Genomic DNA, 20,000 nt, shown 5'->3' with positions numbered 1-20,000 from the left:
AGATTCCTTGTACTTCCAGAATACTAGTAATGACCCAAACCGCTCCAGCTGTCCTCTGTGTTACAAAGAGCAAATGGTACAGCCAGTGCCCCTCGAAGACCACCTCCAGACCACCTCCAGACCACCTCCAGACCACCTCCAGACCACCTCCAGGGGACTTACTGCATCACCCAATGTGACTGCCGCAAAAGTACGAAGGATGGGACCAAAAGAAAGGACCAAAAGAATGAAGGAAGGGACCAAAAGAATGAAGGAAAGGACCAAAAGAATGAAGGAAAGGACCAAAAGAATGAAGGAAGGGACCAAATGTACGAGGGACCAAACGTCAGTGGCTAAGCGCAGCAGGGTTGCCAGGGCAGCGCTGGAGTATCCCCCCACACCGAGGCGCCGCACGCACCTGCTAGCAGGACTGTGAGCTGTGAGGACTCTTGGGCCGACACACGTTTCCAATGAGGGGAACGCTAAGCCGAGCTTTGGACAGGCTGCACACGCGACCTCTGTCCCCCACTGTCGCTGGGCAACGGAGCCGAGGGGAGGAAGACATGTTGGCTGGCTGATCTGATCCATATGACAGCATGTAAAATAATTGCAGTTGGAGCCACAACCCAATGCAGCCAGCCTGCAAATCAAACCAGCATGTGCCAAATCTCTCCTGCAGCGTGGACTACCGTAGTGATGATGAAAATGAGTAGCAAACACCAAAACAACCATCATCGAGGTTATGCAATGCACAGGAGTCACAAATACAAATATGCTCCAGATCACACTTCATTCAGCCAATGGTCCTCTCATACTGTCTCAGGTGAGAAGGTGCCAGAAGGATTTATACTGCAAAATTACTGTTGTGCCAGACACTGGCATTGCAACACTAGACATAAATATTTAAATATTTAAATATTTAAATATTTATATATTCCCCCAATAACCCTAATCCATTACATTTAAGTTATGCACATGAAGGGCGAATGTAGGTGTGTGTGTATGTGCATAAGCACAAATGTGTGCATTGCTATGTGTGTTTAATAAGATGTTCAGTATAAGCTCTTACATATGAAACAGTAGGACTGTAATGTGTTCACTCTGGAGAATGAACCCTTGACCTTGGTGTTGCTAGCATTTGCTCTACTTATTCTACAGGTAAAGTGTGTGTGTGTGTGTGTGTGTGTGTGTGTGTGTGTGTGTGTGTGTGTGTGTGTGTGTGTGTGTGTGTGTGTGTGTGTGTGTGTGTGTGTGTGTGTGTGAATATGTTTGTATGAAAGTGTGTATGTGAGGAGGGGGTGCACATTTGTGTTTGTGTGTGTGTGTGTGTGTGTGTGTGTGTGTGAGTGTGCACGTGTCCACCTGTGGCAGTGCAGAGCTGAGCTGGCGTTGGAGTGAGTCCCGGTCATAGATGACGTCCTGCAGGTGTTGCTGTGACAGGGCCAGGCTCTCCTGCGTCTCCCTCAGCGTGTCCAGGAGACGGTCCCTCTCATCCAGCATGTTGACCATCAGCTGCTCGAAGTGTGAGTCTGGGTCGGAGGCACTGCTCTGCGAGCCTCTCTGACTCATGGCCGTGTCCTCACTGATCGTGGGCATCACCTCACACATCATCTTCCCCTGCAATACAACACAGTGTAACCACACTCCACATGGACCGCCTGCAAGCCAACACACCCTGACACTACACCAACACATTCTCCATTACAGACCAGCATTCTCCAGCAAACACCCATATTCATCACACCCAACTGACCTGCTGTTATACTAAATATCAATATCAATATCAAATATCAGAACTGTGATTTGGTCATACAAGTCAGTATAATTGCTCTACCTCGAGTGTGATACCGCTTTTGTACAACATTTCTACAAGCACATGTTATGAGTTAACAATAAGCAATAATACGCAACAACAGATTATGATTTGTTTATTTAGATTGTTTGGTCATATCCCATTCCCACCCATCAGGTACGTCTGCCCTATCACACATCTACCATGGAAGCAACAGGCTCCCTCCTAGACACATGCAGCCAATCACCATGACTCATGCCCAGAGGATATCCACCCCTTCTGATGCATGAGCTCACACACACCCTTGATTGGACAGCATCACCCCATGACTGGACAGTATCAGTGTGATTGACAGGGGAGAGAGAGTATGCCCCCTCCCTCCCTAAGACCACAGCAGGTTTGGCCTCTTGGATTCCTAGACATAAGCTGGGTTTCCATCCAAACCTTTCGAAAAAATATTAATTAAGCCTTGTTTCCATTCATTACAGTTATGCGAATAAACTTTAGATCACGTGAGAGGACGCCAAACAATACTGGTTTTACATCCATCTGGCAGTTACGCATTTTTGCACGTTGAGGTTTTGAAACATTTTTTTCTTTTTCTTTTCTATACATGGAGAAGTTCAATTCAATTTTTGCTCTCTCCAGAACTGTTTTTGTATGCATTTGCCATTTTTACATCACGATCATGTACAGAACCACATGACTTGAGGCATGATACGTCATCGTTTATGCGAAAAACCCTTTTCCATCCAGTTTTTCCAAATTTTGGCGATGCGATAGTCTAACTTTTCCACCACATCCTAGCGTAAAAATCTTTTTTGCGATATTTGGGGCTTTTTTTGAATTTTGGACTTTTTCCATCCAGCTTTTTTCATGCACATTTGCAAAATGCGCAAAAACTCGATGGATGGAAAACCCTCTATAGATGGCTATCAGGGGATCAACCTGCCAATCTCCCAATGAGAGAGCAAATGTGTCTCATACCACTCAGCACCTCTTCATCCTGCCCTAATGAACATTCATCATTTAACTCTACAGTTTTTGGAGGAAACATAGTGCAAAGATGGTTGCAATTTAAGGTAGATAAGTAAATAATGATCGTTAATGTAATTAATGACTATTAGAGCACACCTGTAATGCAGGTGACACATGTTTAATTAAAAGCACCAGTGCTGCTATATTCTATTGTTTAATCAACACTGATGGAATTTTGTGGCATCTAATTGCATGATTGAAAGTAACTGTTGTTTCCAATAAACACTGTTCTAATGTGGGCAGCTGGATTTATAACAAGGCAAATTGTATTCACCATTTGTTGTATTTTAAAAATGATAATTACTGCTATGACATTTACCTGCATTATATATAGCCAATGCTGTATGTATATATATATATATATATATATATATATATATATATATATATATATATATATATATATATATAAATTGCATGATCCAATCTTCTGTGTTTTCAGTATTGCAAGAGCCATAGTTGTATTAACAATTAACAAATACCATGTAGAAATGTGAACGTTGAGTAAAAGAACGGACATGGCAGAGTATGAGGAGAACACAGACTTCTCCCCAACACACACGGCTACAGCACACCCAGGCCTTCACATTCACTAACTACTATTCACATTTTGTAACTACTGGACATTTTGGGGGAGTATGTTTGCCTAAATGTATTAAAAAATACAATTTTATCAACGTTTTTGTCAGTTGAAGCCAAATCATCTTGAACTGAAAGTTTCAAAGTGAGCCATCCACTTTAATTTACGTGTTTGAGAGGGATGGGACCTGATGGCACACGCAGATGAGGACCTAACGAGACACAGGTGAAACTAATACACAGGGTAGGGACACAAGATACAGGGGTGTGAAGATAGACACAAAAGGAAATTCAAAATAAAAGTACACATACAAGGAAACCAGGAAATAAGTCAAAACAAGAGGTGTGATGTAGGGACAACAGTGATGAAGATGGAGGGGACCGTGACACCTCTATCTCTAGCTTGTTCTTGTTTTCTTCCAAACAGATTAAACCAATTACTGAGTTGTAATCAGCATGTTTTATAATCAGGTCTGAATCACTGTCTCCTTAACAGACACAAATGGAGAGACAGCTGAGCACTGGACTTACAAATACCATAGAGTAGAGATCTGTTTACCTTGGTATCACTGAATAAAGAGAATTAGGTTCATGAAATTAACATACCATGAACCTCACTGTTGTATCCTTCAAATGCAAATTCCATATAAGCAAAACTGGGCGGTAAAATGGGCCAAGTTCAAGATCCAAACTATTTCATAACAGTCCTGACTCATTAATATTTATGCCTCCCAAATTTACATTCACCAGCCCAGGTTATAGCCCTGACAATAATAACATGGTCATGCACAGGCAAACCAGTCTTGCAGGTATAGTTTAGTGTCGTGGTTTCTTGTGGCACTGTTCTCCTGGCTCCACCCCTTCCTTGTGGCTCCTCCTACCTACCTGTGAGTCTGTTTTGCTGTTCAATGCATTGTGTTTGCAGTGTTTCCTCCCTTGTGTTCGCTTTGTTACTGTGTCTGCCTGTCTATGACCATGTCAGGTTACACACAGAAACACATTTTTCCATGTAGTCACGGAGATGTCCTCACTTTCATACCCTTCCCAAGTAGCCAAAATGTAAAGGTTTGTCATAGACAGTGATGGCTTAGTTACCTTGAAAAAGTAATCCAATTACTGATTACTGATTACTCCTTTTAAAAGTAACTTAGTTACGTTACTGATTACTTGTGTCACGTTGAGGACCACTGCCCCTCCCCTTTGGGCGTGTGTATACATGGTCCACGTGCTTTGTCTGCGTCTGTGGAACTCCGTGGTGAGGGCTATGTCGTGTGATAATGTGTATCACCTGTGAATCGTCTCGTAATCACGTGGGGCTAATGTGGTTTGTCTATTTAATGTGTGCTCGCGCAGTGTCCTGTGCTCGTCGTTGTCTAAGTCTACACGTTGTGTGTGTGCTTCTTCAGTGTTGCTCGTGCGTTATTGCGCAATATTCATGAAATTAAAAGTGACGTCAGTCAAATTGCAAGGATTCCGTGTCTCATCCTTCGCCACGACCCCAGCGTCACAACTTGATTTTAAAAGTAACTACGTTAGATTACAAGTTACTTTAGTAGTTACATTCAGCAGCAAAATGAATTTTTCCAATACTCACTTTATTGGAAGTGCATTTTTAACAGTAACAATGTATTGAAGCAGGTTCGGTAACCGAGGCAGAAACTGCTTAATCCAAAAATCTGGAGGGAAACTTTATTGATAACGCAACCCTGGCGCGCGCGCAGGCAACGCCACCCCCCCAGTGTCACTTAAAGGGCTAAGACTCCTTGAGTGGCCAAGTGCTGCGCGGTATTATTTGTAAATTTATTTGTAAACGTAATACAAGCGAACTGTTCAGTCAGACAGCTATTTGTTGTGAAACGAAATACCATTACAATTTCCAAGCATTTTAAAGTAGGCTACTGTAGCCAAAATTCCAGCACTTTTCAAACGTGGAACACAAAGCAACATTCAAATTGGTCAGGTAAATGTTCCTTTCCCTGTGTGTGTGGAGTCAAGCGCTACGGTCAGACGCAAAAGTATAACTGAGCCGAGAAGAAAGCAAAAATATATATTTTTACTAGGGAAAATAAAAATAATAATGCACAGTTACTTGGATAAGTAACTTTAATCTGATTACTGGACTGGAAATAGTAGCGTGTTATATTACTCGTTACCGAATAAAGTGGTAAGATTAGAGTAACGCTACTTACTAAGTAACGCGTTACTGACATCACTGGTCATAGATAACATCATCCTGGACATCTCCAAGTTCTATTGTATTGCGCATTTCACTCTGAACAGTTTCTAAAACTCTCTCTGTGTTTTACACTCAAAGGAGGTGTAGGGACAACTTTACTGGTATCCCAACCCCAACCATGATCTGCAGGTAGCCACAAAGTGTAATTTTATCAGCATTTTGTCAGTTGAAGCCAAATCATCTTGGATTGAAAGTTTCAAAGTGAGCCATCCACTTTAATTTACTTTGTGTTTGAGAGGGAAGGGACATGATGGCCCAAGCAGATGTTAGACGTCCTGCAGATACTGGAAGAGTTTATTAGTACACGTGGTCAGACGTTAGACGTCCTGCAGATACAGGAAGAGTTTATTAATACACGTGGTCTAGAGATGCAGTCAAAAACAGTATAAGATTTTAAAAAACCACACGAGGGCATGCAATACCAGAGAGGGCAATCCAAAAGGGGAAGAGAAGAAAAGCAGACCTTTCGGGATTGGTTGTTGATGCCAGAAAGGCAGGTCTAAGAAATTGGACAATAGAAGACTGGAAAAACGTTGCCTGGTCTGAAAAATCTTGGTATCTGCTGCGACATTCGGATGGTAGGGTCAGAATTTGGAGGCAATAACATGAAAACATGGATTCATCTTGCCTTGTATCAATGTTTCAGGCTGGTGGTGCAATGGTGTGGGGGATATTTTCCTGGACACTTTGAGCTCATTAGTACCAACTGAGCATCATGTCAACACCACAGCCTACCTGAGTATTGTTGCTGACCATGTCCATCCCTTTATGACCACAGTGTACCCATCTTCTGATGGCTACTTTCAGCAGGATAACATGCCATGTCATAAAGCGTGAATAATCTCAGACTGGTTTCTTGAACATGACAATGAGCTCACTCTACTCAAATGGCCTCCAGTTACCAGATCTCAGTCCAATAGAGCACCTTTGGGATGTGGTGGAACGGGAGATTCACATCATGGATGTGCAGCTGACAAATCTGCAGGAACTGTGTGATGCTATCATGTCAATATGGACCAGACTCTCTGAGGAATGTTTACAGTACCTTGTTGAATGACACAAAGGATTAAGGCAGTTTTGAAGGCAAAAGTGGCTCCAACCCAGGTCATTATAATTAAACTACCAGTGTTCCACTGATAGAAACAGCCTGCATTGACATATAAATGTAAATATACAAGGTATATTTGTCAAACCCTTTGTCAAGTAATTTTTTAATTTATATTTCAACAAGACATAACTCGTTAACTAGTTTAGCTGCTTAGAAAGATCCACTCTATAGGTAACTCACTCCTCCTAGCTAATATTAGTTTCACAAGCTTCTTTTGTCTTTGAGCTGATATGGTATACTCTGTTTCAGAGTACATCACAACAGTTCACCTGCAAAACACAGTTGGGTGCCTAAACGCTCTATGGTTCAGCTCTCACAGTTGAAGCAATTTATTGTGACGTTGATTTTGATGCCAATGTTGTTTCTGTAATCCAGCCAATCAGAGCAGCAAATCATGTATGAGCCTGCCAAAAAAGTTAAAGCAGCTTGTTCAGTTCTAAGACAGAACCACAGGGTTGTAAACGGGTGTCTAAAACCGCATCTGGGCATTTTTCACCCTGACCAAACACATATAACATATAGAACTATTTAAAGATACAATTAAAGTTTAAAGATAAAATTAAAGCAATTAAGTTATTAAACCTCACATTTTGAAACCCATCACACAAAAAGTTTAAAATCAAAAAGTGACTTTAAAGTAATCTGAAGCTAGCAAAAAATCAAGCACAGTAATTTGTATGAGCTAAACTGCTAACCTGCTAGCATCCACTTATTAACCCCAATACCTTTGATATAACACCATAACAGAGAAGCAGATACAAAGTCCATTAACCCTACATATTGTGCTCTTTGATTCAAGATTATGAGTTGAATCTCTCAGCAATTACAGAAAGATCACAGCTTTCTAATGTAGCATATACTGTGAGGCTTTGTGGGAACTGCAAAATATTCCTGCATTTATAGAACACATTACACAGCACAGCCTGTGTGTGCTCTAAAACAGGGCTACCCCACCGTGGCCCTCCAGGGCCAGAGGCCAGACCTGGCTGGTGTTTACCCCCACTCTACAACACCAGGCTCACGTCTCCTCTGGAGCCCAACATGGACCACATCTCAGCATTTTGAATGACTCGCAACTCTCTGACTTATGTTTAACTGACTTGCAACTCAAGTCATGACTAGAGACTTTAATTGTAACATAAGAATATAACTGATTTGAGAATGAAACGTACTTTCTGTGTGATTTCACACGAACGTTTTGCCTGTCAGTCCTGACATGGTCATGCTGTCTTTTTTTTTTTATATACTAATGTTAAATTGAGCATTAATACACAATCATCCCCTTTGAACACAACATCCTTTAGTCAGGATACAGAGAACAAGCAGCCTGAGATATCTTAAAACCCAGCAAAAAGTTGAAACAAACAGCATGCATGCTAATGTAACAAGGTTAAGAAAAATGCTTATTGGTTTTTGTTGTTAAAAATCCACCAAATCCTGATTTTTGTATAAATATCTGTTTTTGTGTTCCATGTATTTCATATTTGTAGTGGGGAACCTTTTATTTTAAAGCACAGGTGTCAAACTCAAGGCCGGCGGGGCAAATGTGGCCCGCCGCATCATTTTATGTGGCCCGCGAGAGCTTAAAAAGCCAAATTGTCAAAAAAAAAGAAGAAGTAAAAGTGAGCAAAAACTACATTTCCCACAATAATGTTACCCTCGAAGTGACGGCATCTCGACACTGCAGTGTTTCCATATCGATGCGATTTCCCAATAAGTGTAATTGAGAAATGATCCCAAAATGTCCAGGAAGAGAAACATCGATGCAGATAGAAGGGTGTTCCAAGAAAGGTGGGAAAGCCAGGGTATCTGCACATTTTTAAATCTCAAATTCAATGACTTTTAAGACCTTTTTAATACCTCTCACAAGAAAAAATAATACTATCACCGGGGATGCAGGTGTGTTCCACATCGTTGTTCCACACCGGGGGGTTGGCGAACAAGAATTGTTGACGGGGGGGGGGTTGGTGAACGAAAATTGTTAACGTTGTTGAGGCCGTATACTCCAACGCTAGGAATCTAGCACTAGGACCCTGGAGCGGTTATTTTCTGCAATAGCGCTAGATTCTGCAAAGTTCACATCGCGCCAGAACAACTGAACAACACACACATATAATAATTTAATGCCTCCCCTCATAAAATTCCAGACATTTTAAGACATTTTTAGGCCTTGAATATGGAAAACTAAATTTAAGATATTTTAAGACTTTTTAAGGACCCGCGGGTACCCTGGGGAAAGCGATGTTTGCGCTTTAAGGAGAAAAACGGGCATGAAGCGGTGGATTTATGTTATAATAACAGCAACAAGCAAACATATTTTTTTTACATTTACGCAAATATATATGTAATATTTGTAACTTGAATAAGTAATAAAGTCAGAGTTATTTAATATTAAGAAGTAGTTACATTTATAAGTTACATATGGCCCTCTGTGGGCAACAGTGGCCCGCGGTGAAAATGAGTTTGACACCCCTGTTTTAAAGAGTTGGTTAATTGTGTACTGTTCCTTTAAGAGACGCAGCTTTGTTTGGCGCCACCGCCGTAGTTACCTCACGCTGTGAACAGCTATCTGAGAGGAGGTACGTAGCTCTGATGGTCGCGCTTAAAACACATAATTTTCTGTGTCAACAACATAAAATGGGCAGTAAACAGTGATAAATGTTAGAAGCAGGGATGTGAACGTGTAAATGTGCAGTAGCTTTATAAAATGTCTTCTATGTCGAGTTATAACTGACACATGTGCTCTGTGGCCGCATGCCCCCCATGTGCATTTCTGCTAACAGGAGGCTGATAACCTGCGTGTATGAGAGAGAGCAGTGTGTATGTTCACTCCTGAGCTGTATGTTCACTCCAGAGCTTTAGGAGTTTATTTATTAAGTTACCGTGTTCTTGATAACTGTAATTACATACAGAGCTGGTTTTAAGTCAGAGCTGGTTTTTGTCACCATGACATTCAAATTTCTTTTTATTTTATTTTCATGTGTAGAATGCCAACTCATTATTGTACAAATGCAAGTTTGCCCATATAATTTAGAGAATATTGAAATCAACTGACTCTGTGAACAGCTATCTGAGAGGAGGAGGCTGATAACCTGCGTGTATGAGAGACAGCAGTGTGTATGTTCACTCCTGAGCTGTATGTTCACTCCAGAGCTTTAAGAGCTTATCTATCTGTTTATACAGATACCACCAGCCATATTAAAGAACCCGAACCAGCAGAGGCCGTGCTCCGAGTCTTTCCTTCATGCATCACAGATCCCCCAGAACACAACGCGGAGTATTTATGGGTTAACGGGAGTGCGGACGGACAGTCCTGACCACAGTAAAGTGTAGATGCACACCCGTTACACTAACTAGCTAGCCATCTAGCCTCTAAATGTTCAAAGGTAGTCAGCTAGCTAGACTGATAGCTAATAAATGCTTTTCTGAGGGATTCTAACTGTTCTAGCTAATGCGCCAGGTAATGTTTCCGAGAATGAATGTGACTGAGAATGCATGTTAGCAATATCATTAACAAGTGAGACTAAAAACTATAAATAATGAGACAAAACAACAAAACAACTGCTTGGGAACAACAAAACAACAATTTTCAAAGACTTGAGACTTGACTCAGAGAATTGTGAACATCTCTGGAGTGAATTCATGTTTTTTGCCATCTTTGTGGAATCTTTGAAAATTTCTTTCTTTCATTTTCCCAGTTGTCATTTTCCTTTGCTTTTTATTTCCTTTGTATGAGTCTTCTTAAATACTTTGTACAACAAACTTTGTATCTGCAAACAAAAAGAGCGATTCTTCAGAAATGGCACTCTTCATTTCTTTCACACCAATAATACTTTAAATTGCACCAGCTAGCGATTTTTTGTCACATACCTCTGTAGAAGTATCAGCTCAAGATTTTCACTCAAGTAAAAGTAAAAAAGTAGTATGTTACGGTTATTCCATCTCCTACGATGATTGATCCGGTTGTATTCCTTTCCATGTTTTCTGTGTCTCCTTGTTTTGTTTTATGTTCATTTCTATGCACTGTTATGCCCCTTGGTTTTAATCACTTATTTCACCGGTGTCTTGTTTCAATCATTTTGGTATGTATTTAAACGCATTCTTTCATTCAGTATGTGTGGGTTATTTTTGTTTCATCTATATGTGCCCATTTCTTCTTAGGTTATCGTGTTAGAGGTTTGATTGTTGGAAGTTTCTGTTTGTTCGTAACCTGGTGTAACCGTGATCCTGCTCCATGGTCTTTTTGATTCAAGTGTTGAATAGTCTTCTGGTATAGTTGTGATTGTCTTGTCTGGTTTGTGTGATTTGAGTATTTTATGTATTAGTGTTCGTTTGTTAGATTGTGTGTCGTCTTTAACGTTGCTTAGTTTTGTATAACTGTGTCGGACGCCTGGATGTTTGATATAATCATGTATTGATACCGTTCATGTTTGTGTGTCTGTCGAGTGGCGATGTGTTGATTTAATAATTTATATTAAGTACGTGTTGTGTTCTACATGATAGCATTTTCTTTCCTTAAGTCAAGTCAGTCGTGATTTAGGTTTTGTTCATGTATTTCGTTGTTTAGTTTTGGTAGTCTCGTTTTGTTAATCTTGTTTCTTGTTCTGTGGCGTGAGCGTCGGTAGTGTTCTGAGGTCATGTGTCCTGTTATTGTATTTTGGTCAACATGCCTCGTTGTTCTCTTAAACAAGTTTCGAGTCTACGTTTAGGCGAATTGTCTTTATCTCCTCTCTCTGAGCTCCCTGAGTGTGCTCCGGCCTCATCTTCCACAGTCGTGTCTTTCCTCTGATCCCGCGGACGTTAGAACGTTACATAGTGGTTCCAAAGCTACTTAAAATATAAAAGTAATGCAAGGCAAAAGAAATGCCATTAAGGCCATGTCACAGGGCCTATAGGGCACTAACCCACCTCCCCCAAAAAATATTTATCTAAAAGTCATGGCTTTAATGTTATATTAAAGTGTTGAAAAATTAGGGATGTACTAGGCTACCTGTTTTAGCCGCATATATGCCCATTGAAAATGAATGCATTTTAGTACAATGCAAATATATTAAAACCATACAGTCAGTGGCGAAGGAGGGGAGTGAATGGAGCATGACACCAAACGTATAACATGATGACAAATACACAGATGACAAGACAAATGACAATTAAAAAAACCTACAACAAAGGGCTTCTGATATACAGTATGAGGATTGGCTGGTCTTCCTGAATATCAACCTCCTCGCTGGGACTTAATTGGGACATTTCACTTGAATTCTCTCGAGTCTCTGCCATCAACATCTTAATACTAAGGTACATACACTCACCAGCCACTTTATCGGGTACACCGGATTGAACCCCCTTTTGCATTCAGAACTGCCTTAATCCTTTGTGGCACAGAAACATTCCTCAGAGAGTCTGGTCCATATTGACATGATAGCATCACGCAGTTGCCACAGATTTGTCAGCTGCACATCCATGATGCGAATCTCCTGTTCCACCACATCCCAAAGGTGCTCTATTGGATTGAGATCTGGTGACTGTGGAGGCCATTCGAGTACAGTGAACTCATTTTTGTGTTTAAGAAACCAGTGTTCAAGATGTTTCACGCTTTATGACTTGCATCCAGCAGGTGCATATCCCCCACACCATTGCACCACCACCTCCAGCCTGAACTGTTGATACTGTTGTTGATGCCAAATTCTGACCCTACCATCTTAATGTCACAGCAGAAATTGAGACTCATCAGACCATGCCGCGTTTTTCCAATCTTCTATTGTTCAATTTAGCAAATTGTAGCCTCAGTTTCCTGTTCTTAGCTGACAGGAGTTGCACCCGGTGTGGTCGTCTGCTGCTGTAGCCCATCCGCTTCAAGGTTCGACATGTTGTGACTTCTGTGCTCTTCTGCATGCTTCGGTTGTAGCGACTGGTTATTTTGAGTTACTGTTGCTGTTCTATCAACTCGAACCAGTCTGGCCATTCTCCTCTGACCTCTGGCATCAACAAGGCATTTGTGCCCACAGAACTGCTGCTCACTGGATATTTTCTCTTTTTCGGACCATTCTCTGTAAACCCTAGAGATGGTTGTGCGTGAAACTCCCAGTAGATCAGCAGTTTCTGAAATACTCAGACCAGCCCGTCTGGCACCAACAACCATGTCATGTTCTTTCTTCCCCATTCTGATGCTCGGTTTGAACTGCAGCAGATTGTCTTGGCCTCATGCCTAAATGCATTGAGTTGCTGCCATGTGATTGGCTGATTAGACATTTGTGTTAATGATAAGTTGGACAGGTGTACCTAATAAAGTACCCGCATCCTTCTCCTACGTATGAATGAATGAATGTTCAACTTATATAGCGCCTTTCTATATACCCAAGGACGCTTTACAATTTTAACACGGATACAACTCTTACACAACCAATCCCACACCGGCGAGAAGCGGCAGCCAATTGCGCACAGTGTACTCTCAACCGGGATCCACAGCCCCCTGGGGGACTGAATGGGGTGCAGGAAGGGGGGAGAGGACAGACCCTAGTGGCAGAGCACCATCCACCACTGGGCACACAAACACACACACATTCATGCACAGACACTCAGACAACTGCTTTTTTTATTGAACATGAAGACACACAGACACACTCAGGGAGAATTTGTAAGGGAATCAGGGAGGGCCAATTTACCTAACCTCCATGTCTTTGTCACGTCCAGCCCCTCCCTCCTCCCTGGTCCCGCCTAGCTCCCCGCTCCCATTCGTCCCTCCGTCTGTCCGTCACGCCCTCTTCGTTAGTCTCGCACACCTGAGTCTTGTTTCTCTGTCTTGTCCAGTGTATATAATCCCTGTGGTGTTTCATTCCCATGTCGGTCATTGTGGTTTTGTGAGTACCTCCCTGTCTGCCTGTTCATGGTTTTTGTATTTCCCTGCTTTCGTGTTCATGTTCTTGTTGTCTACCTCCCTCCTAGTGTTAATCTACTGTCATAGTTCTCCTTGTTACCCAGCCTCCCAGCTCCATGTAGTTTGTATTGTTTGCTAGTCTCTCTGTCTCTGTACTCATCCCTAGTTTCTTCATAGTAGTCTCGTGTAGCTGTTTATTTTATTCCTTGCCCTGTAAGTATCTCCTTCCTTTTAGTTGCCGTCCTCCCCGTTGTTACTTCCCGGGTTTTTCTACGTGCGTTGTGTATGTATCTCCCTCGCCTTGTTTGCTCTCTCTGTTTCAGTTTAGTGTCTCATAGTTTTCTGCCCGGCTCATGTTAGGTTTCCTTATGGTTTTGTTAGCCGTTTAGTCTAGTGTATGTTTTCCTTGTCTACTTACCATATCACTCATTAGCCCTCATTGTTCTGTGTTTAGTTTCCTGTTCTTCTAATAAATAATTTGAATATCTGCATGTGCATCATCCCCGCCCTTGAATCGTTACATAATGACCGACCCAAGTATGACGCAGCAGGTAGAACCCACTCACGCCAGCAGCACGACAACCAAGGCAAATGAACGCCTTCAGGAAAGACTGAAGGTTTGTCAGTCTTTCCTGGCAGGAGACTCAATGGGCAATCCCGTGTGCCTGCCCTCCCTGACCCTCTGCCCTGAGAGGTATGATGGGGAAGGGACTTGTGCTGGAATGTTTGTTTTACAGAGTACTGAGTACATCAGGCTACTCACTTGTCCCCCACCGCCTGATGAAGTGCTGGTCCTGTTTCTACGTTCTCGGTTGGATGGCAAAGCACTTGAATGGGCGGACATAATTCTGACTACTCGCTTGGATGAGGCGTGGACCGTGAAGGGGTTTTGCAGGTTGATGCGGAGGAGGTTCCAGGGAGTTACCCCTAAGCCCTCCTTCGTCCAATGCAGGGTTCCCTCCTCAGCTACACACTCCAAGGACAGAATTGAGAGGGGCTGTGTCCAGTCACGCCAGGCCCTCAGAGCTCAACCAGCCAACCATGTTAGCCATATGGGAGAGACGAGCGTCTCGAGGACAAGTACCCCCATGGCTAATACCCCTGCCTGCAACGCCCGGACTGACGGCGTCGGTCCGGCGAAACCGACTTCTGATGACGCCTCCTCAGCATCCCCGGCTCCTGGTGACGCCTGCTCGGCATCCCCTCCCACTGATGACTACGCTCCGGCGGCTCCGCCTCCCGATGACGTCTGCACAGCGGCTCCGCCTCCCGATGACGTCTGCACGGCGGCTCCGCCTCCCGATGACGTCTGCACGGCAGCTCCGCCTCCCGATGACGTCTGCACGGCCGTCCCTGCCTACGATGACGTCTGCACGGCCGTCCCTGCCTACGATGACGTCTGCACGGCCGTCCCTGCCTACGATGACGTCGCCACGGCCGTCCCTGCCTACGATGACGTCGCCGCGGACATGTCCCCCGATGACGTCAGTGTGGCCAACACGCCCCCCGATGACGTCAGTATGACGACCACACCCTCAGATGATGTCTACGCGGCGGCCCGGCTTCCCAACGGCGTCTGCGTGACAGCTCCGCTGCCCGATGACATCGGCCCGGCTGCTCCGCCCCCTGACGACGACGTCGTCCCTGCATCTCTGGCTCCGGCAGACAGCACCGGCCCTGAGTTCCTGCCTGCTCCAGGTGAGACCTGCCCGGTGTCTCCTACTCCAGGTGACGCCTGCCCGACGTCCCCGCCTACACTACACGACGTCTCATCTGCGGCCGCGCCCCCCAATGGCGTCTGCACGGTGGCCGCACCCCCCGATGACTGCGTCCCGGTGGCCACGCCTCGCGATGACTGCATTCTGGTGGCCACGCCACCTGATGACTGCGTTCCGGCAGCCGCGCCCCTCGATGACGTCGGCACGACTTGCCTCCCCGCTCCTGATGGCACCGCCTCGGCGCGCCCTGCTCCGGATGGCGCCTGCTCGGCGTCCCCGCCCCGCGATGACGCCTCCTTGGCGCCTCTGCCTCCTGTGCCCGCAGCCCGGAGGAGGTCACTGCCTGTTCCCGCTGCCCGCCAGCGGACCCCGCCTGTTCCCGCTGCTCGCCAGCGAGACCCGCCGGTCCCCGTTGCCGGTCGACGGACCCTGCCTATTCCCGTTGCCGGCCAACAGACCCGGCCAGTCCCTGCCGCCTGTGGGGCCGTTCCTGAGGCCCGTCTCCTGGCCTCCCGGGTCCCTACGGCCCCTCCTCCGGCCTCCCCATTCTCCGCTGTCTTTCAGCCGGACCTGCCGGTATCCCTGGACCCTTCCCCGGCTCCCCTGGACACTCCTCCGGCCCCGCCGGTTCCCCTAGACACTCTTCAGTCTGCGCCAGTCCCCACAATGACTGCTTTGCCCACCTGTGGGCCTGGGGCTGGGTCCTTGCGGAACTGTTCGGACACTGACATTCCTGTTACACCTGTTTTGCACTCGCCTGTGTTCCCTTTTTTGCCATGTCCCCTCCCTGGCTTCCTGTTGGTCCCTGTCCCTGTGTGTGTCTCTGTCCGCGTCCGCGTACCTGTCCCTGTGTCCGTCCTCGTGGTGTCCTCCATGTCCCTGTGCCAGTCTCTGTTCCCCAGGTAGTCACCCACTTTGTTCCCGTCCCCATCTCCGTCATCCTCCGCCAGTTTGCCTCTGCATCCCAGTCCTCCCTGGCGTCCAGTCCTGTACCCTTGACCACGCCTTGTCCGCCCCCCTTGGTCCCGCCTCCTGTGCCGACCCCCTGTCCTGTCCCGTCTGGCCCCGTTCCCATGTCACCGCCCGTTCCTTGTCCCGGTCCTCCCATATGTCTGGAGCCCAGACTGTTGTATCCGTCCTACCCCGTGTCTGTTGTCCCTGCCCCAGCCTCAGCCGCTCGTCTCCCTCTGTGTCGTGGTGTTTCTGTCCCCAGCGTCTGTCCGGCCCTCCCTGGTTGGCGTGCCCCGGAGTTGCACGCCTTGAGGGGGGGTTATGTCACGTCCAGCCCCTCCCTCCTCCCTGGTCCCGCCTAGCTCCCCGCTCCCATTCGTCCCTCCGTCTGTCCGTCACGCCCTCTTCGTTAGTCTCGCACACCTGAGTCTTGTTTCTCTGTCTTGTCCAGTGTATATAATCCCTGTGGTGTTTCATTCCCATGTCGGTCATTGTGGTTTTGTGAGTACCTCCCTGTCTGCCTGTTCATGGTTTTTGTATTTCCCTGCTTTCGTGTTCATGTTCTTGTTGTCTACCTCCCTCCTAGTGTTAATCTACTGTCATAGTTCTCCTTGTTACCCAGCCTCCCAGCTCCACGTAGTTTGTATTGTTTGCTAGTCTCTCTGTCTCTGTACTCATCCCTAGTTTCTTCATAGTAGTCTCGTGTAGCTGTTTATTTTATTCCTTGCCCTGTTAGTATCTCCTTCCTTTTAGTTGCCGTCCTCCCCGTTGTTACTTCCCGGGTTTTTCTACGTGCGTTGTGTATGTATCTCCCTCGCCTTGTTTGCTCTCTCTGTTTCAGTTTAGTGTCTCATAGTTTTCTGCCCGGCTCATGTTAGGTTTCCTTATGGTTTTGTTAGCCGTTTAGTCTAGTGTATGTTTTCCTTGTCTACTTACCATATCACTCATTAGCCCTCATTGTTCTGTGTTTAGTTTCCTGTTCTTCTAATAAATAATTTGAATATCTGCATGTGCATCATCCCCGCCCTTGAATCGTTACAGTCTTTGGACTGTGGGAGGAAACCGGAGACCCCGGAGGAAACCCACGCAGACACAGGGAGAACATGGAAACTCCACTCAGATAGGGACTTGAACCCAAGACCCCAGTGCTGAGAGGCAAACGTGCTAACTACCAAGCCACCGTGTTGCCACGTAGTCATGATGTTGTGATTGCTGCAGAATGTGGTCTGGCATTATCTTGTTGAAAAATGCAGGGTCTTCCCTGAAAGAGACGATGTCTAGATGGGAGCATATGTTGTTCTAGAACCTGAACATAGTTCTCTGCATTAATGGTGCCTTTCCAGACATGCAAGCTGCCCATGCCATAAGCACTCATGCAACCCCATACAATCAGGGATGCAGGCTTCAGAATGGAGCGTTGATAACAACTTGGGTTATCTTTGTCCTCTCTGCTCCGGATGACATGGGTGTCCCAGTGTACCATAAAGAACTTCAAATCGTGACTCATCTGATTCGTGACTCGTGGCTTCCTCTTTGCACTGTAGAGTTTAAGCTGGTAACGGCGGATGGCACGGTGGATTGTCTTCACTGACTGCTTTCTGGAAGAATTCCTGAGCCCATTCTGTTATTTCCTTGACAGTGGCATTCCTGTTTGAGATGCAGTGACATTTAAGGGCCTAGACCCACAGCGATTGTTCCAGATTGTCTGAATCTTTTGATGATGTTATGCATGGTTGATGATTATAACTTAAAAGTCTTTGCTATTTTACGCTGGGTTTCACCATTCTGGTATTGCTGCACTATCTTTCTGCACAACAATGGTGGAATTGGTGATCCTCTTACCATCTTGGCTTCAAAGAGACGACACTCTGAGAAGCTCATTTTATACCTAATCATGTTGTCAATTGACCTAATTAGTGTTAATTGGTCTTCCAGCTGTTCGTTATATGCTCATTTTCCTTTTCCAGTCACTTATTGCTAGCTACTTGTCCCAACTTTTTTGGGATGTGTTGACACTGTGAAATCAACATATTTTTCCTTTAAACTTTTTAATTTTTACATTAAACTTTTGATCTGTCATCTATGTTCTATTATGAATAAAATATTGACATTTGCCATCTCCACATCATTGTATTCAGTTTTTATTCACAATTTGTTTAGTGTCCCAACTTTTTTGGAATCCATTTTGTATATTTATACATCTCATCCCACCACAAATCCACTCTATCCAGATTGCACAATTTATCTGGTTTGTTTTTTGAACGATGATCAGGCAGACTGATGACCAGGCGGACTGAAAACAAGACCAAATGAAATGAGTAACAAGGTAATTCTAAAATGTAAGGACGAAGTAAAATCTCAACTGAAAAATAATTACTCCATAAAACTAAGGTAACAAAGTATTAGTACTTCGATACTTGACATCTCTGATTACACAATAGCATGGTTAAACACTGAAAAAATTGTGGAGTAGGGTTTACTTAAAAAAATGTAGGAACGTTTTTTTCCCCACATAAAAACAGCAAGTAAACAGAGCAAGCACAGAGTGTACTTTAGTAGATTTTACTACAATGTAGCACCACATTAGTAGTAGTAATTTTTAAATTCTTTAGCCATGCTTACCTGCCAAATATTTTATTTATTATTAATGTCAGATACAAAACATGCATAAAAATGTTAAATGGTTGTACAGTGCATAAGTTTCTCAGTTTGTGACCATATGCCATGCACGTGACCTTGTTTAGTTTCGCTTCTCACAAAAAGAAAAAATTACAACAACGTTGTAAATTTCACTTTGCCATTTAGACTAAAATTTACAATTAGTAGTACTTCCAAGGACTAGATGTTAGAAATCCCTAAATAATAGAGTTCAACACGATGCATTTGTTCCTGGATGGATGGGGTTTACAACATATCTTTGCATGGCACTAGATAGGCAGATGACCACCCGATGCCTCCAGTGCAACACCTCATCAGTTGTGTACCCCAGTCTCATTGAGTGTTTCGGCCTTGTATCACAATACACCCTCCCCCGAGGCTGGACCATCACAGGCTGATCAGGCCTGGGTGTGTGTCCAGCCTGAGGCATCATGAGGTCACTTGGGAGCCCATGTCATCTCCTTCCTCTTCAGCCACAACCAGTGACTGCTTCTTTCAGCAGCAGTTCCAAGCTCCTTGGTGGTCTTACGTTGAGCCTGTCCTCGGTGTCCTACCTCCTTCAGTAGCCTTATGGTGGAACTAGCTACACAGCCCCTACATCCTATTTCCACTGCACGCACATACACCTTCCACACTGGCCCTCAGATTTCCATATCGCAGCCTTTTCCTCTCATATGCTTCATCGATGCCGTCCTCCCAAGAGACTGTTAGCTCCACAATGAAGACACGTTTCCTGGATCTGGACCAAAGGACCAGGTCTGGTCGCAGGTTGGTCACTGCAATTTCAGGAGGGAAAGTGAGCCTGTGACTTAAGTCTACTCACATTTCCCAGTCCAGGGCTGCATTCAGTGGGCATACGTTCTGGGGATCTTCACAATGCATTTGAAGACAAACAATTACAAAGAAACACCAAGTAGTGTATATCATTTTATGTGAAATTCTTAAGTAACTAGACTGTACTATATTATTCTTGTAGATAGTACTTAAATAAAAATAAACTTAATTTTATTTACAATGTCAAAAAATCATTTTTTACAGTGTACTGTTTTGCAGGGGAATGAACAGTA

At 44.5% G+C, this 20,000-nt stretch overlaps 1 protein-coding gene across 5 annotated transcripts in view; it reads right to left on the bottom strand.

The window, feature by feature from the left end:
- ppfia2 (PTPRF interacting protein alpha 2) overlaps positions 1-20,000 on the bottom strand; it is a 286,573-nt gene that overhangs the window by 259,122 nt on the left and 7,451 nt on the right. For all 5 annotated transcript variants that reach the window (XM_076989764.1, XM_076989762.1, XM_076989766.1 and 2 more), the window contains exon 2: positions 1,342-1,596. In XM_076989764.1, coding sequence (XP_076845879.1) covers positions 1,342-1,590 — 249 coding nt within the window. In that variant the 5' untranslated portion in view covers positions 1,591-1,596. The remainder of the gene's footprint in view (positions 1-1,341; positions 1,597-20,000) is intronic.

Source organism: Brachyhypopomus gauderio, unplaced genomic scaffold, assembly GCF_052324685.1.
Source record: "Brachyhypopomus gauderio isolate BG-103 unplaced genomic scaffold, BGAUD_0.2 sc70, whole genome shotgun sequence".
NCBI lineage: Eukaryota > Metazoa > Chordata > Actinopteri > Gymnotiformes > Hypopomidae > Brachyhypopomus > Brachyhypopomus gauderio.
This window is presented reverse-complemented; position numbering and strand designations above follow the sequence as displayed.